At 41.8% G+C, this 16,489-nt stretch overlaps 1 protein-coding gene across 2 annotated transcripts in view; it reads left to right on the top strand.

Moving 5' to 3' along the window:
• Positions 1-6,882: 6,882 nt before the first annotated feature.
• The window catches only part of grin3a (glutamate receptor, ionotropic, N-methyl-D-aspartate 3A), a 41,963-nt gene continuing 32,356 nt past the window's right edge, over positions 6,883-16,489 (top strand). For both annotated transcript variants that reach the window (XM_058064553.2, XM_078794305.1), the window contains exons 1-2: positions 6,883-8,097; positions 14,846-15,543. In XM_058064553.2, the coding sequence (XP_057920536.2) occupies positions 7,363-8,097; positions 14,846-15,543 (1,433 nt within the window). In that variant the 5' untranslated portion in view covers positions 6,883-7,362. The remainder of the gene's footprint in view (positions 8,098-14,845; positions 15,544-16,489) is intronic.

Raw genomic sequence — 16,489 nt, 5'->3', positions numbered from 1 at the left:
ATAAAATCAGAATAAAGTCCTAATATCACAAGACAAAAACGTCAAAAAAAGTCTCTAATTTTACGAGAATTAATTCAGAATATTACGATACAAAAGTTGTAGTCCAACAACAAAACAAAAACTATTTTCTGAGAATAAAATTGTGAAACAAAATAATGTCTTTTTAAGTGCATATGGTGGTAATATTAAAGAACATTACTTTTATAAGTCATAATAATATAAAAAACAAAAAAGTTGAGGTGGACGAATGGTTAGCGAGCAGGCCTCACAGCTAGAAGACCTGAGTTCAGTTCCACCCTCGGCCAGCTCTGTAAAAGATAATCCACCACATTGTGCTGTACTGTCTGCCCTCCCTTGTGTAATGTGTACATTTACTTGTATTTATCATATATTATACAGTATATACAAATATTTGTAAATATGCAAATATTGTTTTGTTCTTTTTATTCCCTTTATCAGTTTTTTATTTTACAAAATTTCATTGAAAATGCATTGCATTTTATTTATGAGTGTCATTATTAGCATTAGGGCAGCATTGCGGACCGTGTTTTGGTTAGCGCACAGACCTCACAGCTAGGAGACCCGAGTTCAATTCCACCCTCGCCATCTCTGTGTACTGGTACTCCGGTTTCCTCCCACATTCCAAAAACATGCTAGGTTAATTGGCGACTCCAAATTGTCCATAGGTATGAATGTGAGTGTGAATGGTTGTTTGTTTATATGTGCACTGTGATTGGCTGGAAACCAGTCCAGGGTGTACCCCGCCTCTTGCCCGAAGACAGCTGGGATAGGCTCCAGCACCCCCTGCGACCCTTGTGAGGATAAGCGGTAGAAAATGAATGAATTATTAGCATGTTCTTCTCCCTACTACTCCCAAGAACTCTGCCATTTGCTAGATTCATCAACACATCCAGCTGGTGTAAAACGGGACTCGCTTTGTCAAGTTTATTGATTATATATTGCGGGTGTTTGCAAGGGGAAATGACCTTACACGGTGTTACACAAAGTGGCATTTTGAATGAGCCTGCAGTTGTTAAAAGTTAAATAAACAACTTTAAGTTATAGCAGAGGTACACTGACTTTTAAAGGGCACACAACAAACCACACATCATTGCTTGAAATGCTCCACTGTTGACATGCTCATTACCTCAAAACACACACACACACACACACACACAAAGTGTTAAAAATATGAAACATGTTGGTTGCTTTTACAGAGCTGCATTGCGTGAATAATCACCTCATTCAGGGAAAACTGCTCCCATTGATGACATTTTTAGTTATGAGCTTTAATATTCTATAATGTACCTTCACCCATTCATCCATTGTCTGTACCTTTGTCCTCATTGGAGTCGAACTGGAGCCTATCTCAGTTGACTTTGTGCGACCGTGGACTATTCACCAGCCAAGTACAGGGCACATGCTTTATAATGTATACTGTATGTAATGGTGGTTACTCTTTAAGGCGTCAGGGAGTAGGTTTTTGCAGCCATTACATATAGACACATTCACAGGCTGCAGAAACAGGCTTGTATTGTAGGATTGCGTCACTTCCTGTCCCCGAGCATGGACACGTTGACAGCAACACACACGTATGAGTCTTAATCATGTCTTAAATGGCTTATTTACTTTTATTATGTCAACTATGTTGGGTAATACTAGTGTCAAGGTGACTATAGGGATGCTATTTCATGTCTAAAGGGCTCTAATAACGCATAACGGTTTCCTATGATCTAATTACAGTAATAGGCCACTTATAAATAAAAAATCTTAACCCAATTAACCACTACAAACGAGCTATTGTCATACAATGAAAATGTTATTCATGTTCACACCTGAAATAAAACAGCATCAAATCTAAACGTGTGATCAGAATGCAAAGTTTCCTAAACAAAGCAAACCAGTGAGGGGGATCAAGCAATTAAAAGTGAGTGTTTACTCATGGCTCAGCTGTTTCAAGGCCTCCATGCGGAGCAGAGTTAACCAAATAATAGACTTTGAAATGCTGCTAAATCTGCAACGACATGTATAACGCGTCATTTCATTCATGAGGCATGAAACTCAAATGTACGATTATTGAACTACCCAAGGGCAACACGGTGGAAATGTGGTAAGGCATGTCTGGGTTAGAATCTGGGCTAGGGTCTCTGTGTGGCGTTTGCGTGTTTACAACCTGCAAGTTTGGTTAATTTGATGCTCTAGATGAGTGGTTCTTAATTGGTTTGTCTGCGGGACACACCATCACTATTAAATGAAAAATCGCGACCCAAATTAGGGAAAGTCAGCTCGACTAGCAAGCCTGCAGCTCACCCATCACTCAAAATGGATAAATGAGTGAACCACCCAAGAAATCAGTGATCTGTATTTGTTGGTTCATTTCTGTTGACCCATGCTGTTATGTCCAGACGTGCATCCCGTAAGCGCTCTGACCTTGAAGTTTATCATCATATGCACCTTCAAGTTTCATCTGGTCATGAGCCCTGACACCGGAGAGGGAAATGAGCCGTGGAAGAATTAGCGTGGCAGCTGTAAAGGTCAACAGAGTCACTATAAAGTAAAAGAGGACTCACGGGGAGACGGATGAGTGTTGGGTGAGCAATCTGAGGCTTTGCAGGGACCAAAGTGAAAACGAATTCCCTGTATCTCACTAAACATCTCATTTTCATGGTTATTTGTACCATTGAAACATTGCCTGTACAGTTAACAAAAGGTTGTATAACATTAGAAGTCATTATTTCTATAATATTTCCAAATTCAAACAAAGGTCTCCAGATGCCCTTTAGATTGGATTACAGGATGCAAGAAGTTAAACACAATATACACAACCAAAGAAGGGATTGAGGACTAAACAAGGGTTGTCATCTAGGGGTGCTAAATTAAAATGGGCGGTGATGGGATTAAAATGGGCTACGGCGAAGATAAAAAAACAGGAAGTTTTAAAGGATTAACAAGGAAAACAAAGAGTTAAGCAGCAAAGAGATAACGCTGACACACTTTTTTGGCTTGAGGACAAAAAGGGCCGGCCCATATGAGAATGTTCCTGCGACTATTTCTGGTCATGTGATAGCGATGTGTTTGTGACGAGCCGGCGTTCTCAGATTTTTACTCTTGGGAAATCGTTTTCCTGAACGGATGATAAAATACCGCGACCCAATAGATACAGGTGGCATAGATTAGGACTGTGCTGGGCCTGGTTGTATAACGTGTACTGTATTGTGGTTGTCATATACCATATGTAGCATTCCACTACAGCTTTTATCAACATTAGATCCCCTGAGACTGTGACTCGCCATTATTCTAGAACCGTCTCCTGAACTTTTCTGCTGCTCTACTGTCTAATTTCCAATTCCAGTTCTGCCCACCATAGTCTTGAAGCTGCCCGGTTGTCTCCAGATGGTCTTTATGTTGTCAGTGCCAACAATTTTTGGTTGCTTCCCTCTGCGGCCAAGAGAAACGTTGCCCTCGGGGCTGGCTTTGACAGGCTATGGTAAAAACATAAGCTCTTCCTCCAGCAACAACTGTCAAATCTGGACGGTTGCCAGCATTCCTGACACATCCCAGGTACCCGTTGACTCTTGACCTAGCTTAGCGTGGATACATCAGGGAGGGGAATTTGACTCCACTTCTTTGATCAACTTTAAGACGACAGTACAGTATCCATTAATCATTCATTTTCTGACAGGGTTAGAGGGGAACTGGACCATTTCCGAAGGTAGGGTCCACTCTGGACGGGTCACGAGTTGATCACATGACACAAACAAGCATTCATGGACAATTTGCATGCATGTTTTTGAAAGCGAACCTGCAGTAAAACCTCACAACCGCATTGAGGCAACTGATGAATGTTGGCTGCCTAACATGCACTCCCTCCAATTACAGGACCTTAGGGGTACCAACACAGACCCAAACGGACAGTGTGAGGAGTCAAAGTGTAATTCTTAGGGGGTTCTGGAAAGTTCAATTACATTTGTGTTGTGGTTCACCAACTAGACTGGCATCCATGCATCCAACACAGTTTCAGATCCTACTCTTTGGGTGTAATATTGCTTGCTGTCACTAAATGTGCCCTGGGATTGGCTCCAGCTTTGCGACCTTGAACATTCCTTTTTACTTGATATTTTATAAAAACATCCCCATCTTAAGATGGTCCTTTTTTTGGATCACTTTCAGGACTGGTCATAAAAAATAAAGGTCTGCTGGAGCCCTGACATTGTATTAGGTGTTGAGGTTATATGGTTTGAAAAGCGCCTGCAGCGGGAACTTTATGCGTGACATAACATGTCACTATCTCCACCAGATATGACAGACCATGTGACATTGGTGTCAAAATTGGGCTCCCCTTCTGCTTCACCTGATGATGTCCAAAAAGTCACCCTCAGCTCTGTTGTTCATTTGGGTTTGGATTTCTTCTTTTTTTAAATTCTCTAATTCATTTGTAAATAAATCAATCATTTCTTTACCCTTAGTCACCTCTTCCACACCAGCCCCACCCTTTGAGGTCACACTGTATGAGATTGATCAGTCTCATTGATCCTTCAGCATCATCGCAGGCGTGCCTACCATTTCAAGTCAGAGCGTCCGTAATCATTAATTTAGATCAGGCCATTAACCAATCATTAATCTGGGTCGCTGTTTGAAATTCTGGGGCTCCTGATTAAGTCAAGGCTGACCTTTTTGACACGAGGGTTAGCGCTGGTGACATATTATCTGACTTTCTTATTTGGCAGCTTTATGATCTCATCGCCATGTTAATGACTTAGCAAAAATATCAGGCCGTTGTTTGCGTTGTTTGTGTAATGGCGTTTTTACGAGTTTGTATGGCATCTCCAAATTGTCCATAGGTATGAATGTGAGTGTGAATGGTTGTTTGTCTATATGTGCCCTGTGATTGGCTGGCCACCAGTCCAGGGTGTACGCCTCTGACCCGAAGACAGCTGGGATAGGCTCCAGCATATCCTCTGATGAGGATAAACGGTGTAGAAAATGTTCTTGTTTTTTCTGTATTTATATACCAATGCCGGTGTTCGAGTGGTTAGCGTGCAGACCTCACAGCTAGTTCAATTCCACCCTCGGCCATCATTGTGTGGAGTTTGCATATTTGGGGACTCATCCCACATTCCAAAAACATGCTAGGTTAATTGGCGACTCCAAATTGTCCATAGGTATGAATGTGAGTGTGAATGGTTGTTTGTCTATATGTGCCCTTTGACAAGACAAGGACGGACATCAGAGTTTAAGAGTTGAGTTTCAGCTTGGTCTAGATCAGGGGTGGGCAAACTTTTTGACTCGCGGGCCGCATTACAGTCCACCTGGTATTATTGTATCTGTAAAATTGTCATGCAATCTGCTATTATTATTTATTATTTTATATTTATATTTAAATATTTTAAAAATAATAAAATATTATAGTAATTACAATAAAATTAAAATAATAATTATTATATTATTATTATGTAAAATATGCAATATAACAATAATATTATATATAATTAATATAATAATTAGCATGAATATAAGAATTATAATAATCATAATAGTTCTAATAATAATTATAATAATCTAATACTAATAATTATTATTATTATTATTATTATTATGTGCTTGTGTCCCTTTTTTCAGGAGCACTTTGTAAACAACAGACCATGTCAAAAAAGGAAATTGATAAAACCATCAAAAGGTTGCCTCAGGCCATGATGCCAGGTTGTATGTTGAGTTTAAATGAAATACTTTGGAAAGATTGGGCGGGCCGTATTCAAACACTTGGCGGGCCGGATGTGGCCCCTGGCCCGTAGTTTGCCCACCCCTGGTCTAGATTATGGCCGCAACAGGACATCGTCTACAGAGATGATTTATGACTTAATTAATTAATATGTTTTTGGAAAAAACGTGATCAAGTGAAGCTGCAAAACTCAAAACCCAAAGTGGTGATGAATTATTGTAAATTAATAAAATGCACCAAAGTGGCCCACAGTGTCTAGTTCAGGTATGGGCAGGCATACTGTACATTATGGATGACAGACACGGGTGCATTTTATAGATGACGAGAACCCGAGGCCGATTGTTATGCCATTCAGCCCTCACCTCATGTTGCGCATTATAATGCACGGCATCATGTTGTAAGGATCCCTAAAACCTGAAAGTTGAAAAGATCCCACTTCTTGCATGGCAAGCATACTGACAGGACATGTGACCCACTGAGCAGTTACTGATTTCAGGCAAGACACTGACCGCTTTTTGGATGCCCCCCCCCAATATTATTACTATCATCATTATTCTTTTTCTGATTATTACTACTAGTAGAAGTAGTAGGCTAGTATTAGCCTGCTCATTGGCTTACTTATTAGCCTGCTTTTATTATAGGAAATTTGTCAGAGATTTTTCTTGTAGGGGCTGCACGGCGGATGAGTGGTTAGCGTGCAGACCTCACAGCTTGGAGACCCGAGTTCAATCCCACCTTCGGCCATCTCTGTGTGGAGTTTGCATGTTCTCCCCGTGCATGTGTGGGTTTTCTTTGGGTATATTTCCTCCCACATTCCAAAAACATGCTAGGTTAATTGGTGACTCCAAATTGAATGCATTTTTCTTGTAAGCAAAAAATAAAAATCTATAAAAAAAAAATTAAAAATCAATAAAAAATATTTAGGCGGGTTTAAGAATATTTCAAGGGGGCTGAAGCCTCCCTAAAATAGGCCTAATGACGCCATGGTGTACATAGAAAAAGTTGTAAATATCTTAAGTTCACATCATGAAAAATTGGAGCCAACAAAAAGTGTTGCATTTGTATTTTTTATGGAGTGGGGGGGGGGGCAAGATGGGGGGTAAAGCAAGTAGAGGGTTAAATCTTGCAAATACAGCCAACCCACTGCGCTCTTGTGCCGGCACCAGTGTCACACTTGTGTTGGACTCGAACCAGGCAACATGCACTGTGGAAAATTATCATTTGTTCATGTACATATTTTTAAATACCTGTTGAGGGTGCTGCTCCGTGGATGATCATTTTTCTTTTTCTTTCGACGCCACGGAGCCAAAAATGGGGTTTCCCTCTTTTTGGAATGTGCTTAATAATGCGCAGTGGACCCGTTTTGTCTTCTCCTCCTCCGGTGGAATATGTGAATATGTCATCTGATCACACAACCTGTTCCAGACTTGAATGATGTCAATCTTTTGAGATGAAAAACGGCACTTTGGGGGATATTTTCTTGCCTGTGCGCGGCTCCTGTCTGTTGTTAGAGTCTGCGAAGGAACGCACAAGTTTGTCCAAAACTGGACCAGGATCTGGACACAGAACCGGAGCTGGGTCCGGGGGTGCAGCGGGTCTGAGCGGCTCAGAAGGGCCACACTCTGGGGGCCAAAGGAGGGGAGATGAGGATGAAGATGGGGCTATTGATGATGATGGTGAATGGCACCGGCTCTTGGCTGTGTTTACTTGTGTGCGCAATAGTCTTTCTCCCGCATGGCTCTTACTCGCACCCGCAGCCGTGTCAGGTTCTAAAACGGATCGGCCACACGGTTCGGGTCGGGGTTCTGCACGTGCAGCCTCGCTTGCTCCCGGACACCACCGGTCCGGATGTCTGGAATAACGCGGGGCGTCCAGCAGACACCAGAGATGGGCGAGTGCCGGTGGACAAACGGCTTCCTAAAAGTGTCGCTTCGGAGTTCGGCAGCCTCCGGAACAGAGGTTCCGCTCACAGCCAGCGGGGTTCGAGCAGGGGCAAAATCAATGCAAGGCAAAGGGAAGACAGCACGACGTGGGATACTCGTTTATTCTCACCCAGAGAATCCATCCTGCTCGCGTCGGAGGCTCTAAACCGAGCCGGGGTTCTTCCCTTCAATTTGTCCCTGGAGCTGGTCATGGCAGTTGGGTCGGGACTCGGCGAGCTCCCCGCCTTCTCCTTCTCCTCCCCGGGCAGCCCCGAGGACGAAGACCCGCTGTCTTTCGTGGAGAGCGTGTGTCACACCGTGGTCGTGCAGGGGGTGTCCGCCATGCTGTCGTTCCCACGGAACCGGGACGAGTTTGTTAAGTTGGAGTTCGTGTCTCAAGCGCTTCAGGTGCCGGTGGTCAGCGTTGTTCCGAGGGAGTTTAGGCGCCACAGCGAGGTAATAAAAAGTGTTGGTGTTTTGATTTGTAACTATGTCTCCATCACATTTACACCACAAGGATAATACTTAAAAAAAAAAACAGCAGTGCATCATGGGGGGGACCATTAACACTAAAATGTTGGACCATTCCATCAGGTCCTCACCACTTCAAGAGGAACAGAACTGTCCGTGGTTCTGAACCACACACACACATGTATAATGGGTCTCCTCTTCGCAGTTACACCAGCTTGGCTTATCCTAGAAAGACTGAAAAGTCTCAGAAATCCTTGGCCCATTCACCCAGAAGATTATTTTAGAGTCACTGATGTTAGTTTACAATCTCTGTGGCATTCAGTCCCAAAATGGGTTTCATGGGGTTGAGGTCAGAGCTCTCAGATTCTAATTCGTACTGTCTCTCGTATCAAACTCATCCAAGTTTGTCTTTATGTACCAGGGTACAGAAAAGCACCACGGCTGATTAATGTATTGATGTGTATGTGCTTGTATACACTCCTTATGGAGTACTGTATAACCACAACACTTTCATGAAGCTATTCAGATGAAAACAGAAAATAAAAGCATACATGACAACAGAGTTGTTAAGTGAAAATAGTAATTGTGTAGAATTGACTGAATTAAATATGTCTATAGGTTGTCATCCGACTTAAAAAATGATGTCATGCCATTAAAATACTTACTATCGCTCATTATTTAAGTCCTCCCAAAGAGCCAAACCTCTAGTGTGAAATATGGGGAATATTATCTCCCGACCAAGTGACTAATAAAGTCTTGCACATATGATTAGGTTATCTCTGCCTTATGGGGGAGTTGGGGAAAGACTGACTTTGAAACATCCTTCACTGTTGTATTAGAAGAGAGGGATAAGTACTATCATTTGCATTACACCAAGACTAGACTTCATGTCTAATGCATCGTGTGTAAATATGTAAACATGAGGTTTAGGACATTACACACACCATTACCATTCTGGTGTGTGTTTGTGTCTGTTCCACAAATTAGACAAGAAATGAAAAACTGGATGAATATACACGACCGCTCAAAATCACTTGGAAATTATTTTGGCCAGACCTGCCATCAAGTCCAGCATCCTACTTATACTCAAACTGACCCTGGTGATTGACGGGTACCATTTCGTGCAGCTGCCAGGTGATGACCAGTGAAGGGTCTTTGTCTTAAACTACACACTCTCAGATATGTGTCTTCTTGCACAGTTGTGCATCGTTTTTCTGTCCTTGTTAGACCCAGTTTGTGCTGCTCTCTGAAGGGAGTAGTTAACAGCATGGTAAGATAATTTTTTAGATAGGTTTCTAGTAATCTATTATCCTTATAAAATGATGGACTTGGATTAGCAGCCATACCAGGAGATTGATGCAGAGGACTGACAGTTGTTGATAGCAGGCCTCTATGCAAAAATGTACATCATTCTTTGAAAATAATCTGTTAAATTGTAATTGTTTGTGAAATTGATGACATTTTGTGAAATAGAAAAAAATGTTTGTGAAATGCATGTTTTTCTTGGCACGTGATCCCAAACCTTTGAGCAGTAGTGTATGATCAGACGGTTGGTCAGTGAATGAATGTATGAAAGGATGGAGAGGTGGTGAATAGATGAATGATGGATGGGCACTGGATGGATGGATAGTGTACGTGCAGAGTGGGTGAATACAATGATAGATGGTAGGATTGATGACTTGAAGCACACAGAATAGGTGAATGGTGGTTTAATGCCCGGGGATAGGTTTTGGTTGGCTAGTGGCGCAATATAGAAAGACGGGTAGAAGGACATTTGATGATACGGTAAACAGATGAATTGACTGATCCAATTCAGAGACCGTTAATATGCTTGATATGTAAAATGCTAGACTGAGCAAAAACAACTTGTGAAGTCAGTGAAAAGCTAACAGAAGGACAAGAGCTAAGGCTAAGCTACGTCCTAACCAAAAACCATGTCAGCCCTAAAAAGGCCTTAAAGATAGAACTAATACTGACTGTGACTACATTGGACAAGGAATACTCAGTGAACTGCACAAAGCAAGGAACAAACAGCAAAACGACTCAGCAGGAAATCCAATAGACAACTGAGGCTATATTCTCAGTAATACACATGACTTAAGGTCACACTAATTACCATATTTTCTGGACTATAAGCAGTTCCGGAGTATAAGTCGCACAAGGCCAAAAATGCATAATTTGGTTAAAAAAAAAAAACATACATAAGTTGCACTGGAGTAGAAGTCGCATTTTTGCGGGTAATTTATTTTACAAACTACTTGACCAAAACCGACATTACATCCTCTTGGAAGGCAAGTTCTAATAATAAAATAAAATAAAAGAATAGAGAACAGGCTGAATAGGTGTAAGATATGCTAACACAATGCTTATTCAGATACACATAAAATAAACATGAACAGAAAAGGTGTCCAGTGTTTATGTAACATAAACAGTTTTTTCATTTATAAGTTGCTCTGGTGTATAAGTCGCAGGAACAGCCAACCTATGATAAAAAGTTTGACTTATTGTCCGGAAAATACGGTACACACAAGTAACAGGTAAGTCTCCTTGAGAAGGAAACACAAACAAAACCAGGAGCTAGAATAAGAAGTATTAAAATAAATAGTATTATTTATTTTATATATATATATATATATTATATATATAATAATAAGAAAATGAAAATGTGACTTTCCAAACCTTCATTAACTTGAGGATTAAAAGGGAACCAATCAGGTCAGGCTTGTGTTTGTAGGATTGAGTTGTGTGTGTGGAGACTTGAGAGGAAAGGAAATAAATCCAGGGAAAAGTAGCTGGCACACAACATCTGGGTCAGACGGAAAGCCAGTCAGACATCAATTCTTTTGAGCTGTCAATATATCCGAAAATGACAGAGAGCCAGCTGACTCATAACTTTGAATAATGGTGGCCGGGTGGCATTCAAATTCAAAGGTTGATATGAAGCCAAACAACCGAGCCACGATTCTATATTATGCAATTGAGAAAGGATCAAGTGAGAGTAAAAAAATTTGTGATAGAAAGACACCAGTCTTAATCAATATTGACGTGTTCAGCAACTAATCAGCAGATACGGAGACGATCAATCTAAATAATTCATAGCTTGATTTGCTGGCATCGGGTAACGACATTTCCTGCAGCGTGGTAAAACAGGCGGTGTTCCTCTCACATCACTTCACGGCAGATGGATGTGTTGTGTGGAAACGAGTGGAAGAAAGCTCAGTGGCAACACAGTGGGGATTTCTAGCTGAATCTCCAAATGAATATTTCTCCAAGAGAGCAGGTAACTGCACTGAGGAGCCATCTTTTTTTTCCCCTGATTATATTCATGACATCAGCAGATTAATGCATGAGCAGAGAATATGTCGTCAAATCACCACATATTCTCTGACGTGGTCTAGTAGGTCCTGATATTTGTATCTTTATTCCGGTTAACTGTGCAGTCATCCGTTTCATACACACAGGAATGATTACACGCTTATGGAGTCACTAATGTGATTACAGCCTTTGGCATGGCAGCTCTGTGCTTTCCAGGTTGTCTCGAGTCGGGGAACTCTACACTAGCATGGATCGGAATACAGTTGTCCCTCGTTTATAGCGCTTAGCTATCATCACCTTTAAACTCATATTGGAGGCTACTGGATTTCTGAAGTACTTTACACATAACAATCCACTGAGCTAACTAGTTAGCTTCTAATTCATTTATTCTAAATGTGAGAATGGGCTTGGATGGGGAAGGAAGAGAAAGTAAGAAGCTAAAAATGTACCACTTCCACACAGAATGAGAGGGCAACTTTTTTTTCACTCATGTCGGACTCTGTGTCCATGGCTGTAAGTTAAGTAAGCTGATGTATTCAACTATGAATTAGCGAGGATCCTCATTAGAGTTGCAGAGGTATGCTGGAGCCTATCCCAGCTGTCCTTGGGTGAGAGGCGGGGTACACCCTGGGCTGGTTCAGTGAGAATGTATGAATTAATATTAATTGTGATATATTAAGGTACGACTGTACTATATATTTCATATACAGTATATTTATTTTGAAATACAAATTGATAAATTAAACACCAATCTAAGATATTTACTGTACATCCATTAAATATATACTATATACTATACTATACTATATAAATATATACTATAAAAGAGTAAGTGTAAACAAAATATTGGGAAATATGCATCTGATAGATTACTATATATTTCTCAGCTGTGACAATATTTTTTTTCAATACAAAGATCTGTTTATTTCCCTTTTGAGTGTTGTGTTTATAAGCATGTGTGTGATGAGCAGCACGGCTGACACAACCAACTGGCGCCCTTGCACAATGTGCCAAATCGTCACTGGCTATGCTAAACAGCTTATTCATCTGTTGCTATGATGTCTTCTTTGGTGTCGTGGATGATGGGGCTCTTACGAGCAACAACAACACATTGTGGGAATTTTAGCATTTATGTTATTGATCCAACACATGGCATTGTGTGAAACGATGACAAAAGCGACAACAGCCTGGCAACTGATTTCCATGCTGCTGTGGGATGGCCTTGACTTCTCCACAGAAAGTCTGGGTCTGGTCTCTGATAAATACCACTTGGTTTCAAAAGGCATTTGTGATGTCACAGAGGGGCGGACTTCCTTATATGGTTCATTGTTAGGAAGCACTTTGTGGGCATGCCTGGAGGTGGGCTGTGGGTGGAATAAATTACAACAGACCGTTTTGGCAAGAAGCACAAATCCAAGGAAATACAGCGAGAATAATAAAATCTAAAAAGTTTTCATTATTTCATTTTCTTTCGTTTATCCTCACAAGGGTCATAGGGGTGCTGGAGCCTATCCCAGCTGTCTTGGGGCGAGAGGCGGGGTACACCCTGGACTGGTGGCCAGCCAATCACAGGGCACATATAGACAAACAACCATTCACACTCACATTCATACCTATGGACAATTTGGAGTCGCCAATTAACCTAGCATGTTTTTGGAATGTGGGAGAAAACCCACTCATGCACGGGGAGAACATGGCTGAGGGTGGAATTGAACTCGGGTCTCCTAGCTGTGGGCCTGCATGCTAACCACTCGACTCCCGTGAAGCCTTAAAAAGTTTTCTGTGCGGGTTATTGTGTGTAGCTGCTCTATAGGAGCCCACAACTCAATACAAAGGGTCGTAAAATTGAGCATAATAGGTCCCCTTTAAGTGACATGGGCCAGCACTTCTTATTCTGAAGGCTCTGGGCGGATGACATTAACATGACAACACATGATTGGACATTAGTACAATTTATACAATTTCATGGATCAAATATTATTAAGACCGCACGGCGGATGAGTGGTTAGCGTGCAGGATACACAGCTAGGAGACCTGAGTTAGATTCTACCCTCGGCCATCTCTGTGTGGAGTTTGCATGTTCTCTCTGTGCATGCGTGGGTTTTCTCCGGGTACTCCGGTTTCCTCCCACATTCCAAAAACATGCTAGGTTAATTAGCCACTCCAAATTGTCCATAGGTATGAATGTGAGTGTGAATGGTTGTTTGTCTATATGTGCCCTGTGATTGGCTGGCCACCAGTCCAGGGTGAACCCAGCCTCTCGCCAAAAGACAGCTGGGATAGGCTCCAGCACCCCCATGACCCTAGTGAGGATGAATGAATATTATTAATACATTTTTGTCATGAATGTAGGTCAGTGCTTCTGAGTGTTTAGGCCAGCAGAGAAGGCTTTGCTGGCCCTGACGACATGCTTTGTTTTCTCAGTGTTTGAGATGCCGCCCCACACGTCGACACCGTCTCCACTCGTTGCAACAATCGTCATTATATTCCCATTGTCTTCTTCACATTCTGACCCCTACGATCCAACGTCTGCAAGCAACATCTGGACATATTGCTGAACAGAATGTTCCTCCACGTTTGTGTTTCATTGCAGACGTTACTGGAAGCTCCAAACAATAGTCAATAGCAACAGCAGAATAAGCTGTTTGGCGCAGCCTGTGAAGATTTGGCACATTTTAGCCACAGCAGACATATTCAGTTGTGCTGCACATCCCCGTGCAAATGGGAGTTTAATCGGAAAATAAACAGTATTTTTGGCCAAGAAGCATTGAAAATAATCTCCTCAACACACATTGCGCTGATGACCATGGTTTCAGACGTATTTAGTATAAAGTGAGTGATAATTTAGTACTTTGTTTTTATGATTTGCCATAAATACATGGAGTGTAACTTGTGATGTGAATAATGATATTCATAGGAGCAGGTAAGTGGAGGTTGAAATCCATTCTTTTCACCACCGTGTCTGGTCTCAAAGAACAAATTGAATGTCGAGGGAGAAAGTAATTCCAATGCTCAATTCGTAAGCCATTTTTTATTTCCTCCTACACTTCACCCCATCTGTTTTGGAAGCCCCATCTTCAATCGTCCATACTGTAACGTACCCCGTTTTACCATTCTATATTGCCTTCATCGACTGTAATTCAGTGTCATTTCTCCCCCAATATGTTTTTTCTCATCTCCTTGCCCCCTCGGAAATCCAAATGACCCCTTTGAACGTTTTATCTGCCTCATTACCATTTGTTTATCACTGCCATCGCCCTAATGTTACCATTTGCATTCATCACATCCAACCCTTATCTTTCCATCCATGTTCTTAATCCCGTAAAACTCACCTTTACCTCACCTGCCCCTCGCTGTTTGTATATCTTTTCCTTCCTCTTGCTAATTTATTTAAAAAGCACCCTTTATTTTTGAACAGAATGATCTTCATTTCCAAATGGCCATGCGGACGGTGGAGGCACCAGCGTCCCGTCTTCTCTACTCTTTGTTGATGATGAACGGATGGTGGGACATAAGTGTTCTTCTCTGCCAGGAATGGGACATAAGTGATTTTTTTTTCCTCATCAAGAATAACACCCGCTTCCACCTGGGTGCTCTCGTCAACCTGACAGCATCAACCTCAGCACTGCCTTCGTCGTCTTTACCAAACACAGGAGGAACGTTCACGTCGTCATCATTTTTCCACCATTTATCCTCATCTTCCGATTCAACCTCCTCCACTAAAATGGACCAGCAGCAGGTTCTCATGAGGCAGTTGGAGGCCCTGAGAGAACCTTCATCCACAATAGGAGTGGTGACGTTCGGGTGTGAGATTCGGGAGGTGCGGCGCTTGTGGACGCTGGTGACTCGGATGACTTTACCGGAATTCCACTGGATCTTGGGGGACAGCCAGAATGTGGCTGAGTTGAGAACAGAGGGGTTACCCCTTGGGCTGCTGGCTCACGGGGTCATGGCGTCTCCTTCCTTGGATCACTACGTCCATGACTCGTTGGAGCTGGTGGCACGGGCTGTGGGGAACGCAGCCCGAGAGAATCCAGGCCTGGCGCTTATTCCTGGAACTACCAATTGTATGGATATACAGCAGAGCAACGGAAGCTCAGGGGGATATTTGGCAAGGTAAGGAATTCTATCCATACACTTTGGGTTATTGCTTTGTTTACTCTGAAACATCAATGTGACGCTTCAGTCATGTCAGACAGGAATGGTTTCGCTCTTTTGTCGTTGGGATCCATTGGAGTAACGATGGCCGTTGAGTGTCATCCCCTTTGTTAGCATTCCATTCAGATGGAATGATGGTCATGGACCCACCTGGAACCAAGATGCATGCGCCTTGTTTTGTTCTTAGAGGCGAAGGGATGGAATCTTTTAGGAAGGAATGAAACTGACAGCATTGGTGGTGTCGCAGACCTCCCCGCCCATGTTCAGGGATGACTTCTCAACCTTAACATCTCTCACTGAATCATGTGAAAATGTCTTACTTTCTGTCTTACTTACACTGCCGCTCAAAAGTTTGGGATCACTTGCAAATTTCTTGTCATGTTCATGCATTTCACAAACAACTTTTTCCATTTCACAACATTTTTTATCAGTTTTACAAACAATTAAAATTCATCAGATGATTTTCAAAGAACGATCTACATTTTTAATTAGAGGCCAAATATCAACAACTGTCAGTCCTCTGCATCAATCTCCTGGTATGGCTGCTAATCCAAGGCTAAGAGATTATTAGAAAACCCATCTAAAAATCTAAACTAAAACTAAAATCTCTTACCATGCTAACCATGTTAACTACTCCCTTCAGAGAGCAGCACAAACTGGGTCTAACAAGGACAGAAAAACGATGCAAGCAAACTGTGCAAATATCATATATTAGACAATATATATATAATATAAGACAAATATTAGACAAATATAAGACAAATATCTGAGAGTGTGTAGTTTAAGACAAAGACCCCTCACAGGTCGTCAACAGTGATGCTGGACTTCATGGCATGGTTGCCAAGAAAAAGCCATATCTCAGACTGGCCAAAAAAATTACCAAGTGATCCCAAACTTTTGAGCG

The sequence above is a fragment of the Doryrhamphus excisus genome, linkage group LG10 (assembly GCF_037039965.1).
Source record: "Doryrhamphus excisus strain RoL-2023G ecotype Guam linkage group LG10, RoL_Dexc_Guam_v1.1, whole genome shotgun sequence".
Classification (NCBI taxonomy): Eukaryota; Metazoa; Chordata; class Actinopteri; order Syngnathiformes; family Syngnathidae; genus Doryrhamphus; species Doryrhamphus excisus.
The sequence above is the reverse complement of the archived record's forward strand: the minus strand, read 5'-3'. Positions and strand labels throughout refer to the sequence as shown.